This window comes from Triturus cristatus, chromosome 12, assembly GCF_964204655.1.
Source record: "Triturus cristatus chromosome 12, aTriCri1.1, whole genome shotgun sequence".
Lineage (NCBI taxonomy): Eukaryota > Metazoa > Chordata > Amphibia > Caudata > Salamandridae > Triturus > Triturus cristatus.
Window position 1 is genome coordinate 90,498,271 of NC_140595.1, and position 18,853 is coordinate 90,517,123.

General features: G+C 43.8%; 1 protein-coding gene across 4 annotated transcripts in view; it reads right to left on the reverse strand.

Moving 5' to 3' along the window:
• Positions 1-203: 203 nt before the first annotated feature.
• Positions 204-18,853, reverse strand: part of ASH1L (ASH1 like histone lysine methyltransferase) — a 599,934-nt gene continuing 581,284 nt past the window's right edge. For 2 of the 4 annotated variants that reach the window (XR_014972078.1, XM_085637967.1), the window contains one exon: positions 204-2,599. Coding sequence is in view for 2 of the 4 variants with exons in the window: in XM_085637967.1 (XP_085494093.1) it covers positions 2,500-2,599 (100 nt within the window). In the remaining 2 variants the exon portion in view is untranslated. Of the gene's footprint in view, positions 2,600-7,712; positions 8,015-18,853 lie in introns of all 4 variants that reach the window. The other 2 variants (XM_085637966.1, XR_014972077.1) reach the window with 2 other exon arrangements.

The following is an 18,853-nucleotide window of genomic DNA, read 5'->3' on the forward strand; positions in this document are numbered from 1 at the left end:
TGAAAAAGGGTGTGTGTTTCTGTTCCACTATACACATACTATCTCAAATATAAAAACAAAAGAGACGGGTGATGGAATCCAGGTGAAATGTATGGGAAGGTGTTTTATATAAAAAAAAAAGTAAGGTCCATGCTAACAAAAACTAAAATGATGGGGAAACCAATGAAAACCAAGGAAATAAAAATAGAAACAAACACAACTCATAAATAGGAAAACGTTTTTTTTCATTTAATACTAGACTTTCTCAAAAATTGAGGTGCAAGCTTTTTATGCAATTACATCCAATGGTAAAAATAGTGATACATAATTTACAGAGATTAACATCAAAACAAAGGTCTATTTAGATATATTTTTGTAAAAAGGAAATATATTAGCAGCATTTACTTTGCAACAATTGCGCAGCCTACACCCATGCAGACTAACAGATCATATCCAGTTGCCATAATGTAGTGCTTCCTTGTCTTTTGATACTCTTCCTTGCTGGTGACACTCATTTTTCCAAAAATAAAAAAGGCACTACTTTCTACACTGGTTTCAAACCGATTTCTTGCATCTACCTACACAGTTGATTGTCTAAAACAATTGTGTTTTGCCTTTCAACAAAAGAAAGATAAAATGACAGAGAAAGTGTCTCTCTTCTATATTTTCTTTATTTTAAAAACTTTTTAGTGTTTAACACCATTGGAACCCCTCCCACCCCACAAGGACTTGCATTTAATATAACCCAAATGAAACAACTGAAGATTTTAGACAGGAGTACAACAAAGCATGGGAGTATCTGATACTCAGGATTTTGTGAACTGTACAGGGGTCTCTAGAGTAAGAAAATATTCCAAACAATTTTCTTATTTGCTTTTTAATAAAATATTTCTCAAATGTTTTTCCTTCCTTGTTTTTTTTAAATCAAGACAAAGAATAATGGAATGAGACATGTTCCACTTGAAATTAATACCATAACATGATAACAGTAATGTACATTAGGACAAACTTGGTCCATTTATAAAGGAGCTTGTAACGATCGTATTGCTTTACATCCACACAGCAGATATATACAACTTGGCACATTATTAAAAAATGTTTCCCCCCTCACTTTATAGGAACATCTAAAACAAGACAGTACTGTATATGCATATGTATGTTTTTGAAAAACCTAACAAAAGAAAACTGCAAAGCGTCTTCTTAAATAGGGCAGGTTATACACATCTTCCTCCCCCCTCCCCTTTGCCATACTAGTGAGCCAGACTAACCTTGGATAATGTTTGTGGTACACTTGGCAAGGAGGGCAGCTTCACAGCGTCCGTTATCTAACGATACATGTTGTAAAGTATTAAATTCCAATACAACACTAGTAAAAAAACTATTGCAATCACAAAATCCATGCGTTCTGTAGTTAATGACTCTGCTGAAGCTTCTGCGAATAACACTTTTCTGGGGTAATGGGGCAAAGTTTGTGACAAAATGGGAAGGTAAAATACGGCATCTCTTTGAGAGACGGACATTTTAGCTGTACAGTTAGAACACGCGAATAGTGTTTTCGTAAAATCAGTTCTTATATTCTACAATTCACAACAAATACTCTATAGATCTGAACACTGCTTGATGTTTTCATGTAGTGAAGAGTTTTTGTGTTTACTTTTCTTTTTTTTTTTTTAAAGTATTTCATTCTCACAGCACTGGACACACAAAAACACACAGTTTATAATATTAAAAACAGGAAGAAAACATCAGCAATGTCTTCATGTCAGATATATCTTCTTTAAAAAATCTGCGGAAAAAAGTGTAAACACCCACTTTGAATGTTTTGAGGATGCTGTACAAGTGCTTCATACAATCAGTTATTGTTTCTTCTGGGAGGGTTTTCTCTTTGTCGTATGGAACAAGGCTACATCCAGGAATAAACCGTTGTACATTAGGCTATTGGCAGTCTTTTCTAAGTCTGCCTTGTTTCGCCTCATTTCCTCAGCTTCTCTGGGCTTGTGCAAACTGCGGGCTGTCCCTGACAAGGGAAAGCAGACCCTAGCGATATGCCTTCAGGAGTTCCTAAACTAAAGACGTTTGCTAGGTCAATGGAAATGCCAACAATTCATGCTTACAATTGCATCGGTAAGTTTAGTTCCTTTTTAACACATTCTTAGCTTATTCCAAGCCATGCTTTCATTCCCTATATTGCTTTCTCACCCCTCCTCACTGAGCAGCAGGGAGTGTGAGCAAAATAAATAATTAAACAACTTGGACATTTAATAACTTGTTTTTCCTCAGTACCTAACATTAATACAAGGCACACCCAACAACACGCAAACCATAAGTGCACTGTAGATCGGAGTAGGTTGCTCAGCCCTCTTCCTCCGCATATAAGCAATAACCACTTCTCGATCTCTTTGTCAGTTTTTTCTGTCCTCTTTGTCCTGGATTTATGTACAGAAACACGGACAGGGTTGTAGCCGCCTACTGCTCAGTCACCATCAGATCTGGCGGATAATTTCCCAGTTATGACACTTTCTACAATGTCACTTTCTGAAGCTGCTTTCTAGGATTGTCAGTGTGCGCCTTCGCAGTTTTCTGCCTGATCCTTCCTCGAGCAGGTACGTGACATCGATCGCTGAAAGAAAATAAAGTGGTTTAATAAACAGATGGGCTAACTAAGCACATCAGTCGCCTCATGGCTACCATTTACAGTAACTTAATTAAGGCACACCTCTGGCCAACACTTTTATCTGTGGACCTCCCTTATCTCATCTTCAGGGGGTACAGTCAGTTGAACTGGCTTTTCTCATTGAAGGGCATACCCAAAAAATCAATCTCTGGAGATGAAATAACTGACAATTATTTCTGCCACCCATACAAATCTTACAGACACTGGCATACAGCTCAAGCTGGGGTTTTCATATTGATATGATGTAAATGGGGTTTTATTTTGCTTTCTTTCCAATGAAAGTGACAAGCACTATATTTAAGTACTTCTAGCTGTCAGAATACACTTGTTTCAATATGAAAGAGTAGTCAACTTTATCCCTGAGCATTCAGACATGTAACTTACACATCTGTCTTCATAATGTAAAGCATGTCAACATACATATGGAGTACAATAATGATTGGATTTGCTAATTTTTACCCTAAGAAAAGACACACAATCTTCAATTCTGCATTTTCAATAGAATGACAGTTCACACACACTTCCACTGAGTCAAAGAAAATAAGGAAATGAGGGAAGTCTAGATGTTTGAAAAAGAATTTTCAAGATTCCCCTCAGTTATAGCAAGTGTGATCTGTGTTTTGCTTCAGCATCAGAAGACTTATTATTAAATGTATGTCCCTGGTACCGTTGCAAATAATGAATACTCTCAATGCTGGTCAACATCAGTAAACCTTAACTGAGATAGGTTATGTAGGAAAAGTAATATTTCATATTAAACTGAGGATCTATCATTGAAGGACTATAACTCTGAAAGTAACGTATTCTGCATAGCAGCCATCTAGGTAAAGTATTCATACTGCAGAAAGGAGGATAGCTAAAAAGGACACTATTTAGATAAAAAAATAATTAGCATTTTGCCTGTGAGACACAAAAATGTAGGCAACAATGTTTTTGGAACGTGATATTGGAACACCAGTTTACAGCACTGCCAGTCTTGTTTGGGTTACCATGTATGAGACGAGCTGTCAGAAAAGGAAACTGAGGCTGTTTCGCTCCAATCTACTAAGACTAAAGACAATAATGTCAGTTTAACCGGCAAGTAAGAAATGCAGAAGACAAACTCTGCAGATATCGTAAAACATAACATCCCTTCCCACTGCAGAGGGTGTCAAATTAACAAATGGCCATTTCAGCTTAGCAGAACTCTGTAGAAGCAAAGAGCAGGTATGGCTTCCAACGTACATACTACTCAGTCAGTCTTGATAAGAGGGCCTGAGAAATACACTGGCAAGACAACTATTTGGTTAAAGGCACACTGAGAAAGAATGAGAGAAGTTGAATATATCTAAAAAAATCTGTCAATCCTTGTAAGAAAATAAATATAGCTCAACAAAAGAAGTCTACAGAACACTTAAGTTGCAGAGTCTCAAAAGAAGACACTATGACCATCAGCAATAACCAGGTATCCAAAAAGGTAAGAGCTGCCACCTTTAAAACCATGTGCATTCTACATAGAAACGGTGCAGCTGAGAGAACAGCAAAATGTGAGATACTATCTTTGCACACAGACTTAAGAATGAGGTTTGTTGCTTTCACAGCATATGTTCTGAAATGGAATTGGTCGGAATGATCAAATACATATGCGTTGTAGGCCTTTCTTGTACTTCAAAATAAGACCACTTGGCACATGTTTCTTCACTGAGGCAATCAGTGTATCTCCTGGGGGCCACACTAGCTTCCCCTTTGTTTTCCAGTATCTCATTCAGCTATCCTCGACTCAGGCAGTCTGTCTTTACATCTTCCTTTCAGAATTTGCTCAGTGATGAATGAAGGCTTATGCAAGCATTATTGGGCTGTTTCACCCATCACACTGTTGCTGTCTTGTACCTTCACCATTCTTTGAACAGGTTATTAAGTTGTAAAGAACAACAGAGAGAACAAGCAGATATTAACAGGCACCACTTTCCTGAGACCTGTATCTTATGAGAAGTACATCTGTTTTGGAACGGACATATGCTACATGGATCGGTCTAGTCTACATTGGAGAGCCTAAGCCCAGAAGCTGAACCCCTTACCTTTTATGATCATGGAGGATCATGTGAAAAGTGTTGGGAAATGGGTTTTTAAAGTACATTTCTACTATCATTGTTCCCCGCTCGAATAATTTGAGCAGTTACTAGAGTGCTTGAATGCTAGTTATAGGTGAGCAATATTTGACAATGAAATGTTCATACCACGGGATTGACCAAGATGCTTGGAAATGGCAATCGGTAGCCAACATTGTTACTTTTGAAATCCAAAACAATTAAGAACCTAAGTTTCATCTGCAAAGTCCCTTTTTATTTTTGTTTGTTTTCAGTTTTGTTGCAAATGTAGCCAATCATTGTTAAAAAGCATCATTAGGCATAGTGTATGATGCACCTTATACCTAAAATGGACAGAGTTCTTTCCAGGAGGCCCATGTTACTGAGATATAAAATATGGCAAGCCTGTGCTCCACAGAGCAAGGAAAGCCTTGTGAGAAGAGCTCTGCCCAATACTGGCATACCAGTTGGAATCTGTACAATTGCTGATCCGACTAAGGTATCATTTGGATATCAGTCTTAAATGTTTCTCTGGATCACAATGAAGTATGACATGGATTTGATTTCCAGCTGCCATAGCAACTTACCCTACCCCTTACAGCAAGATGAGAATACCACATGTATAATCAAATTAATTTGAGGCATTTTCAAGTTTAGGCAAGTGAGGAATGATCTTTTTTTATTCTCGCTTTCCTTCCAACTAAAATGTCTTAGGAGATGTCATCTGAGAGCTGACAATGGCTAGGAAAACTGTGAACAAGCTAACTAACAATGGTTTTTCCAGGGCGGTGGTGTAGGTTAATATTTCTTATCAAACATCGATTGGTTCACTGCAGTTTATCCTCTGGAAATGGTGAACTAGTCTCGGGGTTTCTTTCTTTGTGCCTCTAGCCCACTCTGCAAGGGATTTAAGGGCCAGAATAGCATGTTCACTTACTCTTACTGAATAAGCACAAAAAGGGGCACTGTCATTATGGCAGCTATATCAGTAATAAAACATTTTTTTTATGAAACCTATGCCAAAAACATATCTCACTAAACCAGAAACCTAATGGGTTAACACCAGGGTTGATATGGACTGTAAAGTTTCTTCTCATCAAACACACGTCAGAAAGGGAGCCACATTACCGATAGTTACTATTAACTGAATAGTTCAGTTTTTTGCTTCAGTGAGGGTCACCCTTTTTTATATCCTACTCTATCATTGAACCCAATTATCTTGGAGCATAAGCTGGGTTGCAAGTTGCCGATGGAAGTACCAATTTAAATCAATGTAGGTATCTACAAATTGTTTTTTTCCTATCTGGGGAGCAAGAACATTCCTATTACTGAATGTTTTACAATGGCCTGTTCCATTTACTTTCATTGAATATCTAAGACATTGGAATGTTCTGGTATTGGCAAATGCCGAATCAAAGTATAGACACCAACCATTTTAGGGAATGTTGCAAGGATAATATTGTTGGACTGAGTGGTGTATTGTTGTTCATACTCAGTTGTACCTAGCTTTGGGGAAGGAAGAACTTTCATTATTGATTAAGGTCATTGGCAGATCAGTAGTAACTCTGAGAAAGACGAGCTAAATAGCAATGGAATACTGCTCTGAAGACCTACATGATTATAAGTAGTTAAGACTCATGTTCAAGGGCTTTTATGTATTTACTGACTTCTGTTGAATTGCCCTAAGAAGGAGATATATTCAAAGATAGATTCCTTGCTTGCATTGTGCAGTGATTCAAGCTACATCTCTCTTCAACCAAAATCCAATATGGCAAATACATTTCTGCGGTTGCTTCTTCCCCAAAGCAGAAGGCATGTAACCAATCAGTTTGGCTCGAATCTTTTGGTCCAGGTTTGTTCTGGTGTTCACTAGGTTGGTTCCCATCTAAAATATTATAGACTAGCAAATTAAATTAATGAATGCTGCAACAGGGCATTAAAATGACAGCCCCAATAGAGTGAGTTTGGCACAAGTTTTTCTATCATTTTGGACCCTTGCCAAGATCACCGAAATGACCTGATCTTGGCTAGATCTAGAAATTACTTTTGTATCTAAAATATACTAACTTTTTTAGATTTGGGTTTTAAAACTGTATCAAACATTGTTTTGCTGTAATCAGTGGCCGGTTCCAAAGAGTGTAAATTCCTTGCTGGTGTCGTTAGGAATAGCTTGAGATAATAAAACTTTCCACAATTTTATAGCTCAGACTTCTGGTCTTCTGGTTGCACGCCTTAAAATGCTGCTTGCCTCTTCTGTTTCTGACAATACTTGCTGCACCTACCTACTATAAACACACTCCTCTATCTATTGGCAAATATGTGCAGCAGACATTCCAACAAGAACTGAAAAACAAAAATAATTTGGGAGAGAGACAATTATCCACAGGCTGTGCAATTAAAAGATAATGCAAAACAGCCAAAAATATATATGCAATACAAATATGTCTCTCAGAACTATCTGCTGCAGTGCAGTATATATGTAATGGAGACTATCTCATGGGGGAGGGCTTGTTGCAAGGGCTAAGGATATTATAATATCAAGGCCGTTTCGAAAGGCACGCACAACTGTATAATGAGCTATGATGAAAGTAAATACTTTAAAACACCCTCAGTTGAGTTTCCACTAAGGCTTAAAGGAAAGAAATAATTAAGCTAAATTATATTGCTAATGAGTTCCAAAACAACAAAATGTTTACAATAAACTGTAGAATCTTTAGTGACAATTAGGTAAAAATTGTAGTCCTTACACTGCCACTCTGTACAATCTATGTGAAAGGGTTGATGGGAACCTAAATGCAGTTTAATGGTGATTTTAATGACTAGATGAAGACCACGTAAAACCTTCATGCTGAGGTCTGATTCCCCTAAAGTGGTATCTCGTGCTCCAGCCACACAGAGTTGATTCTCTGTCCGGTACTTATAGGGGGTGTCAAGGCCGTCCCTCAGAGGAGATTCCCCACCCAGACCTCATAGGGAGAAAACTGTGATCTCACCGTTTTTCCCTGGGATTTTTTCTAGGAGATTCAGTAGGATTTGGTTCAGTTTTTCCCGTTGAATCTGCCTTCTCTCCTCTGGAGTGCACAATCGTCTTGCAATAAGGCTGGTCTCCTCCACTTTTTTTTCAGCGTGACAGATCTCCAGGGAGCTCACGTCTCGCTCAGACTCATCTAGGACAGGCATTTCACTCGGTGCAGGTTCCTGACTTTCCAAAACCTCCTCCATGAGAGGCAGGTGGTCTTCATCCTGGCTGATCTCTTTGCTTGGTGGTTTTGTACGTTCTGCTTTCCAAGATGACCTAACAAGGGTAAAACGGGGGTATAATGGTCAGTGTGCCTTGAACAAAATGACAAGTTTTAGGCTCAGGACCTTTTAGACGAAATGTTTTCTACAGTCTCTCACCAAAGTAATAATAAGATTAAGAAATAGTTACTGACCTGTAACCACTGTAACTCAAGTGTTGGTGTCATCCATACATTCACATGTTGTGATTAATTATTCCTCACTGTCAGATGAGGGCCAAAGGTTGAAGCCAGAGATCAATAATTACATTATGTTAATTTGTGAAAGACCCAATTCTTGAAAAACCCCACCAACTCGTCCCTTTACTAACCTTCCACCTTTTCTTTAAAAAAAGAGTATCCAAACACTAAGATGTATCTGCAATGGATACTCGAATTGCAGATTACTCACCTTTAGAATATCCTCAGGTGCCAGACTGAATCAGTAATGCCCCCCGCATTGGTAGGTGGCGCCATGCGGCTCTGCACTGACTTCGTTCCACCACATAAGTGACAATGGAGCTGAGTAATAGTGCCTACCTTGCACATCGTAATTTCCTTTCTTGACTCTATCCGCGCCCTCGGGACAAAGCCCAACAACAATCAGAAGTGCCAGCATGCAGGTGTCTGGGGTGAGACCCTCTTACATGGATAAAGAGACCATTTCACAGAATGGGGAGCCGGATGGGCATTGAGTAAATTGTGCTTAGATACGGTATCCACTAGAAAGCATTATGGAAGGTTAAGTAACTTCTTTATCTTATAGATACTTCTAACCACAGATTCCTCACCTATGGAATAGATACCAAAGCAGTATGTTCTACGGTGGTGAGTCTGTGGAATGGCAAAGACCACTAACGTCCTGCAGGACCGACAGGACAAAATGCCCTTCCCATCTGACCCAGCTGTAAAGTCAGGAGTGCTTTTCGGAACCTGTGCACTAATGCCCACGTCAATGCCTGACAAACGTCAAGGACAGGCACGTTGCATGCCAGCGCAGAGGCAACAGCCTTGGCCCTGGCAGACTGGGCTCTCAGTCCCTCTGGAGGCATCATTTGGCCAATGCTTTTCTTAATGCATAGGACTATCCATCATGAAAGAGCCATTTTCTTGCCTTGATTTGCCTCAGTGAACCCTACAAAGAATTGATCGTCTAACCAATGGTCTTTAATGCATTCAATGTAAAAGCTCAAAGCTCTTTTGGGGTTCTGCTGATGGGAGTCTCTCCTCCTTTGTAGAGTGAGGAGCAGAGAACAACGTTTGGGAGAGTGATGGATCCCCAACGTAGAATGCCACCTTATCTGGGAAAAAGGTGGTGTAAGGCGGCTTCACCAAGACAGCTTGGAGTTCACTGACGCAACAACTGAAAGTTGCAGCGAACCAGAACAAAGTCTTCAGAGTCAGGAGTTGTAGTGGACACCTGTGCATCGTTTCGAAGGGAGTACAGATGAGGAAGGCGAGGACCAAACTGTGGTCCCACTGTGACATCACAAAAAGTTTGAGAGCAAACATACAAGTCCAACGTTTTAGAAACCTCATCACAACATATGATTTAAAAAAAAGCTGCTGGTCCAGTAAATGTAAAACAGGTAGACAAATAACCATTCACGGTGCCCACTGCAAGTCCTTCCTGGGCCAGAGATAATATAAACAACAACGAATCAGAAAGGTTGGCCTGTAAAGGGTCCATATTGATTGTGTCACAACAGGCTACAAACTTGTTCCAGCACCCGGCATAAACTGACTTTGAGGAGGGATACCTCATGGCAAGAATGACATACAGAACTTTAGGAGGAAGTTCAAACACTGTAAGCAGCTGGCGCTCAACCTCCATACATGGAGGTGCAGATTGCCCAGGTTTGGGTGCAGAATCCCCCCAATGTTGATGTGACAAGACATCCTCCTGAAGTGGTAGCCTGATCGGAGGACAGTTGCTCATGCCCAGAAGTTGCAGATACCACATTCTCCTTTTCCGAGGATCCGCTAGGAAGACCGATCGTTCCTGATCTTCAGAACTTGGGGCAGCAGAGGCAGAAGGGCTCCACTTTATCCATAATGCATCTCTGAGAGCCTTCTTGGGAACTCTAGCGTCTAAAAGTTTTAACATAGAGCATTCTCAGGTGTGGTAAAAAGATCTATTCAGGGTTCTCCTCATTGCTGGAAGATTCCTTGGTTATAACCACCATTCGTGTTCTGACAGGCGCGCTGCTATGGTCATCCGCTCTGGCGCGTAAAGATCCTCCCAGGTGGTTTACATCCAAGGAAACGCCCAGACGCTCCAGCCAGATTCAGATATGAAGTGCCTCTTGGCACAGATACCAGGACCCTACAAACCCTGTGTAGGGAGCTAGGTTTGTGTTGCAGCCCCCTCCCCCCACACACACTTTTTGCCCAGTATTTGATGCATCTTTGACTGAAGTGTACTGGGTTCCTGCTAACCAGGTCACAGTACCAGTGTTATTTCCCTAAAAATGTTCAATTGTTTCCCCAATTGGCAAAACCTTTAGCACCCTCTGTAAACTCGTAGTAAATGGTACCTAAGGTACTAAAGAGGGTTCCTAAGGGCAGCAGCACGAATTGTGCCGCCCTAAGGGACCCCTCACCAAGCGCATGCAAGGCTGCCGTTGCAGGCACCGTATCTTGGTGCAGACAAAAGTGAAAACTCGACGTGTCACACATCCCTGTTTGCCATGTCCCCTAACGCTGCATGTAATATTTATAAATCACCCCATAGCAGGCCTGACAGTCCAAAGGCAGGGTGCTGAATATCACAGGTGAAGGCATACCTGCATGAGCAGATATGCCCCTGTGCTGGTCAGTCCTATTACTGCCAGTGCAGGTGATCAGAGAAGCTATTTTAAAACATGTGTGCTGTACACTGCTGAAAACGAATTCACCAGCTACAGGATTGCTTTACTGAAGATAGCGATGTTTGGCATCAAACAGCTCGTTTTGATAAATCGACACTGATTCCAGTGAAGGATTTATCAATACATGCACCCAGGGGGCACCTTAGAGGTACCACTGAAAACCTAACAACCTCTGTTGTTCTTGCGGACTGGTTTCTGGCAGCCTGCCACCCAAGATGCTGTTCTGACCTAGGGTGAGAGCCTTTTCCTCTCAGGAGACCCAGAACAAAAGCCTGCCCGGGAAGAGGGTGTAACACCCCCTCCCACTGGATGACCTGCTGTAGGAAAGTGGCTCTGTATATACTGTTCTCAAACAGGTACAGTGTGTACAGAGTCCACAGTCCCCAGAGGTTTGGCAGAGGCTGAAGTTAGATATAACCTTACCAGTAAGGCAGTATCAGAGGACAGTGTAAAGCATTTGTTGTACACACTCAGTCAGCAAATGGTCTCACACACTCAATAACTGAACTCTAGGCCAATGGTTTGTATATAAAAATATATGGTTGTTTTATTTTAGAACCAACAATAGGTATCAAAATATACTTTCTCAGAATGAGATGCTTTAGTTAAATACTTTGCAATAGGCAATTGACTTTTGAATGTAATAGTTACAGTTTGTTGTAATAGGCAACACAATTTCAAACACAATAATACATTGAGCTCAATGGGAATTTCAAGTTGAATGCAATTGATTACTTTTAGGATTACTTTTCTAACTTCAGGACTGGATCATAGATTCAGTCCTGGGACAGTTCCTCGAAATAGATGAGTAAATACAATTTAGTTACTGTTGTGATTTGTAAGCAATATTTTGGTATTTTAAAAGTTGACACTTGGAAACTTTTTCTAATGAAATCACCAATGTTATCGGAAGGAAATTCACTTAGCAGGTAAGTGGGGTTATGGTTACTTTTTCTAGGTCAGTGTTGGATCCTGGATCCAGCACTAGTGTACCACCTGTAAGTAGTTGAGAGAATGCGTTTAGGTTATACAGGCTATTTTTAATGAATATTTAGAAGTTTGCAAAATCGACACTTAGAAACTTTTTCAGCAAAAACTAGGCAATGTTATCCTATGGAAGGAAATTCAAGTTGCAGGTAAAGTAAGTTCTCGTTACTTTTGAAATCCAGTGCTGGGCTCCTAGGCTCAGTACTGGGACATCTATCTAACACAGGTAAGTAATTACGTTTTCACAGTTGGTACGATTTTTAAAGAAGATTTATAGTTTGCAAAAATCGACACTTAGAAGAAATTTCACAGAAAAATAGTCAATGGTTTCCTATGGGAGAAAATTGAGTTAGCGGCAAGAATGCTTGTAATTACTTTTCAGGGTCAGTGCTGGGCACCAAGATCCAGCACTGGAAACTCTCCTAATAGCAGGTGAGTATTTTCGATTTCGTTGCTCGGTTGATTTTAGGTGAATATTTTAAAGTTTAGAAACTCCACACTTGCAAGAATTTAAGTGAAACCAGCCAATGTTACCCTATGGAAGAAAAGTGAGTTATCGGCTTTTGGGTAAGTACTCGACTGGCAGAGTTAAGGTGCTGGGCATAGACTCAGTGGTCTCCCAGGGTCAGGTAAGTACAGTTGTAACACCCTCGGTGGCACTGGGGCAGCCGGGTGCAGAGTGAGTTACGCCCAATGTTATCCTATGGGAGGCAGGGGGCCCTTGGTTGGTGGCTACTGACTGGCAGGCCACGTGGCTGTGGGAGCTGGGCTCCTGGTCACTTGCTCAGGGCAAATGAGGAAGTAGGTAGGAGCAGAAGTTGCACTGCCAGGGCCACTCGGGCGGCTGGGTGCAGGGTGCTTTTGAGCCATCGGGCGCTCAATGGATAGCAATGGAAAAGCTCAAGAACGAACAAAGACTGCAAGCTCAGGGACGAAGATTCTTCAGGTGCGACCACCACTTCGAGAGGTAAGTTGGGTAGTTGGAGGATAGGTAGGTGCCCAGGAGTTGGGCACAGGGGGTAGCAGGGCGCCGGGGTGCCTTTTGATGTCGGGAAATCTTACCCTCTGTTGATCGCGGTTGGGGGGGGGGGGGGGTCCCTGGTTCTGAGGCTGCAGGCGTCGTCAGAAGCATCAAGGTGGGTCCTTGGGTGCCGGATTCGGGGTCACAGTCGCCGGGGGGATGTCCTCGGGGTCTTTGTCCACTCCAGCACATGCCAGGCTTGGCGGGTGCAGAGTGTGCAGGGTTCGCGGTTCCTGGCTGATACCAGGGGTCAATTACTTGCTTTGAGCAGTGCCACTGCTCGTGGGAGTCCCAGATGCTAAGGTTCACAAGGTAGCCAGGTCCTACGGGGTTTGTGAGGTTGCTGGCCACAGGAGATGCCAGGATTTAGCAGGAGCAGGTTCGAGGGTCGACAGGCCGGTAGGGCTGGGGCCAAAGTAGTTGTGTCTTCCTCTTGTTAGCAGCTGCACGGCAGTCTTCTTTCTTCTTGATCTTCTTTGCTGTTTCGGAATCTGGAATCTAAGGAAGGAAGGTTCAGGGTGCCCCTAAATACTTAATATAGGGGCGTTACAGGTAGGTTAAGGGCAGGGACCACTGGGTCCCTGCCCTGGGGTGAGTACACCCCCTATCCTGCCACTCTCCTGTGGGTGGGTGGCAGTGGCCTAGTCCTGATTGGGCAGGTCTCTCCATCTTTAAGATGGCGAGAGCCCGGAGATGTGCTTCACCTCGCCTCCCCCACCTGAGGGGTGGGGTTGGCAGAGGCTGGCACACCCCCAGTCCTTCCTTGGGCTTTCCGGCCAGTCTTCCCGCCAGAGTGGGGGTTTAGAGCCGGTAGGGTCCAGTTGCTGAGTACAGCAAGTGGCCTGGAGAAGCTCACAAAGGTGGCATGCCTTTGAAGCTTCCCCTGCCCATCCTGGGGGAGGAGACCTAGCACCTCGCCCAGGATGTGCCTTGTTGCAGGCCCAGGAGAGCGGATGGATCTCTACCCAGGGGTCCAGCAACATGTCTGCTGTGTGGCAGCCTAGGCAGCCCCTCAGACCAGACGTGGATTGTAGGGGGCATCTCTAAGATGCCCTCTGTCGTGCATTGTACATTAAATCCTGCAATGGCATCAGTACGGGTTTAATGTGCTGAGAAGTTTGATTCCAAACTTCTCAGTCTTCAGTGGAGCCATCATGGTGCTGTGGAGTTCGTGTTGGACGATCTCCCAGCACCATATACTCTTAAATAGCAGCACTGCACTTACAGTGCCCAGGAATGGACCTGGTACTGTAGGGGCACAGGGCTCATGCTCCTGTACCCACACCACTGGCATAGGGCACCCAGCTAGAGGGGTGGCTGATGTATGCCAGGGCAGTGTATGTTGTGGGCATGGCACACAGGGATGTGTGCCATGTCGACTCTCTGTTTTGTCCTATACCCAGACACTCAGCCTGCAAGGGCAGTGTGTTTGTGTCAGGGTACAGGGCCTCTAAGAGTGGCACAATAAGTGCTGCAGCCCTGAGAGGCCTTCCCTGGTCACAAGGCCCTGGGTACCTAGTGTACCATTTACCAGGGGCTAACATGTGGCCAGGGTTTGCCAATTTGGGTTTTAGCACACACCTGATTGGCAGGAGCCTAGGGCACACTCAGTCAAAGTAAATTCAGCAAAAAGTGGGGGCATACCATGCAAGAAAGATGGCACTTTCTCACACCTGCTGATTAGCCTCCTAGGGCTGGCGAGCTTTGAAGAAGCTGTCGCCTGTGGAATGCGAATCGGCCTCCCCTCAAAGGAGAGGAATAAGCCCACCCCTTTGTCCCGGACACTCTTGGCACCTGGACAGGTGGGAAAATTAGCTAGTCAGGTAGGCATGCCACCTCCAGGCTACTACCACCCCTAAGGTGGACTACACTGAGGTGGACACAGTTTTTCAGAAGTAGCCATCTTTGTGATGGCATACAAAGGAATTCTGTGACAGGGTTATGCCCACTTTCCACATGAAGTGGTCAGTAGCCCATTGGCTACTACACTCCCCTAATGACCCTAAATTCAGTAGTTAGGGGAGTCTCTGGCACCAGAGAGACAGATCCTGCTGACCTGTGAAGGACACGAAGAGCTGCAACAGCTGAAGTCTGAAGAGTGTCATCCTGTCTGTTCTCTGTTGAACCTGCGCCAAAGCCAACTTGTCCTGCAGCTGTGTGCCTCCAAAACCTGGGAGGACTGCCTGAATTTAATAAAGACCAAGACCTCCGGAAGAACAGCGGAACTGTTCCATGCATCCTGTAGGAACTCCAAAAGAAGAGAGACTGAAGCCTTTGGAACCGCCAAAACCCAACACCTGATGCCAGCACTGCACCGGTCGCCTCCGTCCCAACCACTGCACCCATTGCCTCTTGCCCAAGTTGAAGTGAGCCACCAGTGTCAACAAGATCCTCCAGAGCCTGAGTCCATCGTGGTTTCACCCCTTGTGGACTCCCCGACGTCCCCTGCAGCCTCTGCATGCAGGCCCTACTCAACCGATCTCCATAGAAACCGATTGGGCTCCTGACGCTGTTTTACACCCTGCACCCGGCTGCCCTCGTAACGATGGTAGTGTTCTGTGGGTGCTGCCTTGCACCTTGGCAACCGCTCCCCTTAACTCCTGGAGATTGGTCTTGTACGTTGCTGTACTATACCTGTTTGCAGAACTTGTTCTCCCTCCTATCCGATAACGTTGTAGAACTCAGAAATTGCACTGTGTCCCCTTTTGCAAGTGAAAAGAATTTATATTTAAAAACTTACTTACCTGAACGGTTTTTCTCGAGAGCCTAAACATATATAAAGATACTTTCTATTTTTATAAATTGGTGTGAATCTCCTTCTTGAGTCGTGTGTGTCATTTATTGATCATTGTATGTATTTGCAAATGTCTTGCACTCCGCTGTGTTAAGTCTAAGGCTGCTCGGCCACACTACCCCCTAATTGAGCACTTTGGGTTTTCATTGCATGCCCCTGTCCACTCATGAGGGAACCCCTGGACTCTACACAGTAGATCAGATTCTTGATATATCACATAAAGAGCCAGGTTCCTACTCCTGTTGCAGTGCCACTTTGCGGTGTTGTGGACCAAAACTGTTACTGGTCACTATTGATGGGTGGTATGAAAGATTTTTAGCACCAGGTGAGTAGCCTGCAATTCCAAAAGTTTGATTTGGAGATGGGTCTTTGCCAAACACCAGAGGTCTCTGATCTCCACGTTGCCCAGAATACCCTCCTCCCCATCCCTGCAGTAATGCCTCCATCACCACGGTCAGTTTCTACGTGAGACAGGGAAAGGGGCCTGGCTCCAGTCTGACTGTGGTCGAGTCACCACAGGAGGTCTTTTGCAATCTTGTCCAAAACCAGGATGGAATCCAACAGATTCCCCTGGAACTGGGCTAGTAAGACTATTAAACTGCAGAGCTTGCATATGCCACATGGCAATTGTCGATGAGCAATGCTTCCCAGGATGGCAAGAAGCCCAGAAGTCTAATAGTCACTCTGAGACCCAGGACTGAGGCTAAAACTTTGAAGTCATAGCCTGAATGTCCTAGACTTTTATGGTGGTGGGAAGGCTAGAAACTACACTGTTTCCAAGTTGGCTCCAATGAACGGGAGCCTCTGTGAAGGAGTCAGGTGTGACTTCAGCATGTTAACAGTGAGCCCCAAAGATATCAGAAGGTTCGCTGTTGTCTGGAGATGGTCTACGACTGACTGTAGCAAGCTCTCCAACAACCAGTCATTGAGGTAGGGGGAACACTGGAATCCCGAACCTCCGAAAGAGTGCTGCGAGCACTGCCATCACCTTAGTGAATACCGGGGTGGCACTGGGGAGGCTTAAGGGTAGCATGAAAAATTGAAAATGCCCCTGGCTGCTTTGAACTGGAAGAGGCGTCTGAGGGGCTGCAGGACAAGTACATGAAAGCAGGAATGCTGCAGGTCCTAATTGACCATCCGGTTGCCTGGATCCTGGACAGACAGTACCCGTGCCAGCTTGAACATTTTGAATTTTTCCTTCCACAAAGAAGGCGTTCAGAGTGTGGAGATCTAAAATGGGATGAAGGCTTCTATCCTTCAGTATGGTTTCGGGGCCCTCTCTATGGCTCCTTTCACCAAAAGAGCCTGCATTTCAATTAGCAAGATGGACAGGTGCCTCTCTAAACGATGTTCTGATGTTGCAAAATGCAGCAGGTCAAAAAGGCAGGCAGGGCATATCTTCATTGGATGATCTGAAGGACACATCTGTTGGATTTTATAGTTTGCCACGCTTGAAGGAAATATCTAATCCTGCCCCCCCCCCCCCCCCTAGGTTGGTCATGTGCCAGTAAGGGCAAACTAAAGTAACCTGGAGACAAATGCTGGAGGGGCTGGGGACTGGCAAGGATGCAGCTTGTGGTAGCCTGGCCACTGACTGCTCGATTCCGGCCCCTGAAAGGACTGGGGTGGTTGATGAGCGGGCGGTGAGCCTCGGCGTTGCCAGTGTGCCAGCCCTCTGGTGCAGACTTGAAGGTGGTGAAATTGCTGACAGTGCGGTCTTGCAGGGATCAGAAGGCCTAAGAAACGCACTGTGGCTCACCTTTCCTCGAAGAGCTCCAACACTGGACTGACCTTCTTCCCAAATGGACAAGATCCTTCGAATTGCACATACATCAAAGAGGCCTGCATGTCACCAGAGAAGCCTGTGGACCTCATGCAAGCATGATGCCAAAGCAACATGCTGGGGCCTGCTACTCTGTCAAAACAGTAGGTCATGTCCAGGTCTGAATGTAAACACGCCGGGGTGGCACTTAAATTCGGCTAACGGTGCTTGGGGGCAATTCTGTTTAAAATATCCGGATCCAGTCTGGCACCTGAAAATATTATAAAGGTGAGGAATCTGTAGTTAGAAGTATCCATCATAATCGAAGTGCATTCCAGTCTAACAAAAATAATGATAAATATCAATGCACAGGACTACATCTGACTTTGCTCATACTAAGAGGCCACAGCACTTCTACAGGATAGGTACATTTTACCCGGCTGAACCTGTACACTTAACAGCTGAACTGAAACCAAATGAGTGGCTCACAGATGTCCTGTTCAAGATAGGCAGAAGGTGAGCACAACAGTCTGCTTATAAAGGGTCCACCATTCCAATTTTTTCTTCAATTCCCTGAAGAAGTATATCAGGTTTAAGTGATAAAGTTACGAACTGAGCATTCTGAGCTGATCAAGAGAACTTAACTGAAGACCAGCTGCAACACTCTATGAACCACCATACTTTGACACTAGTGAGATTGCAAATGTGTTTACCTTTTCCTACAAATCCAGCAAGGCACTGATGAAAATGTGGTAAAAGAATTTCTGGGCTCCATCACACTGCTAGTTCACAAGGTAGGAAGAGAATCCTGCACTGTTAGGAGATATTACAATCAGCAAGCCATTCAAACAGGTGTACATGTGCATTACATGGCTTGGAAAATATACTGCTGCCATGAAACGGAGACACACTGAGTAACGCTTTCCATCACAAATGGAGTGAACTATGAATATTGGTAGAGTTCATCCCCCACTATAAAAACATATGTTGCTCTCCTGCCTGTGGACAAAAAGCTTAAGTAAAACCAATGATTGATTTATGCCAGTAAACATTTAGTTCAATAGTTCCAAACTCTAGAAGTTTCTAGATCTATGCCAGAGTGCCCAGGGACACCAGATGAACATCTGACAAGAAGTTGGGAGGGGTAAAGATACAGTGGAGGGAGTCAGAACTCATGTCTTATTCAAAAGATCCTTTGTAACCCGTCTTAAAGAGGGGTGAAAGCAGTGTCCTGCCTATAGGAGAGAGATGATCTATGAAACCGGTGAGTCTCTTCAGGCCACGGCAAACAATCTCTTTGCAGGCCACATCTGTCAGTTACCTGACCTCACTGGGATATATCCTGTCTAGTTTCCTAGGTAGAGACGCTTCAAAATCCTTGATAGTACCTCAAACCATGCACTGTAGTGAATCTAGAATTGA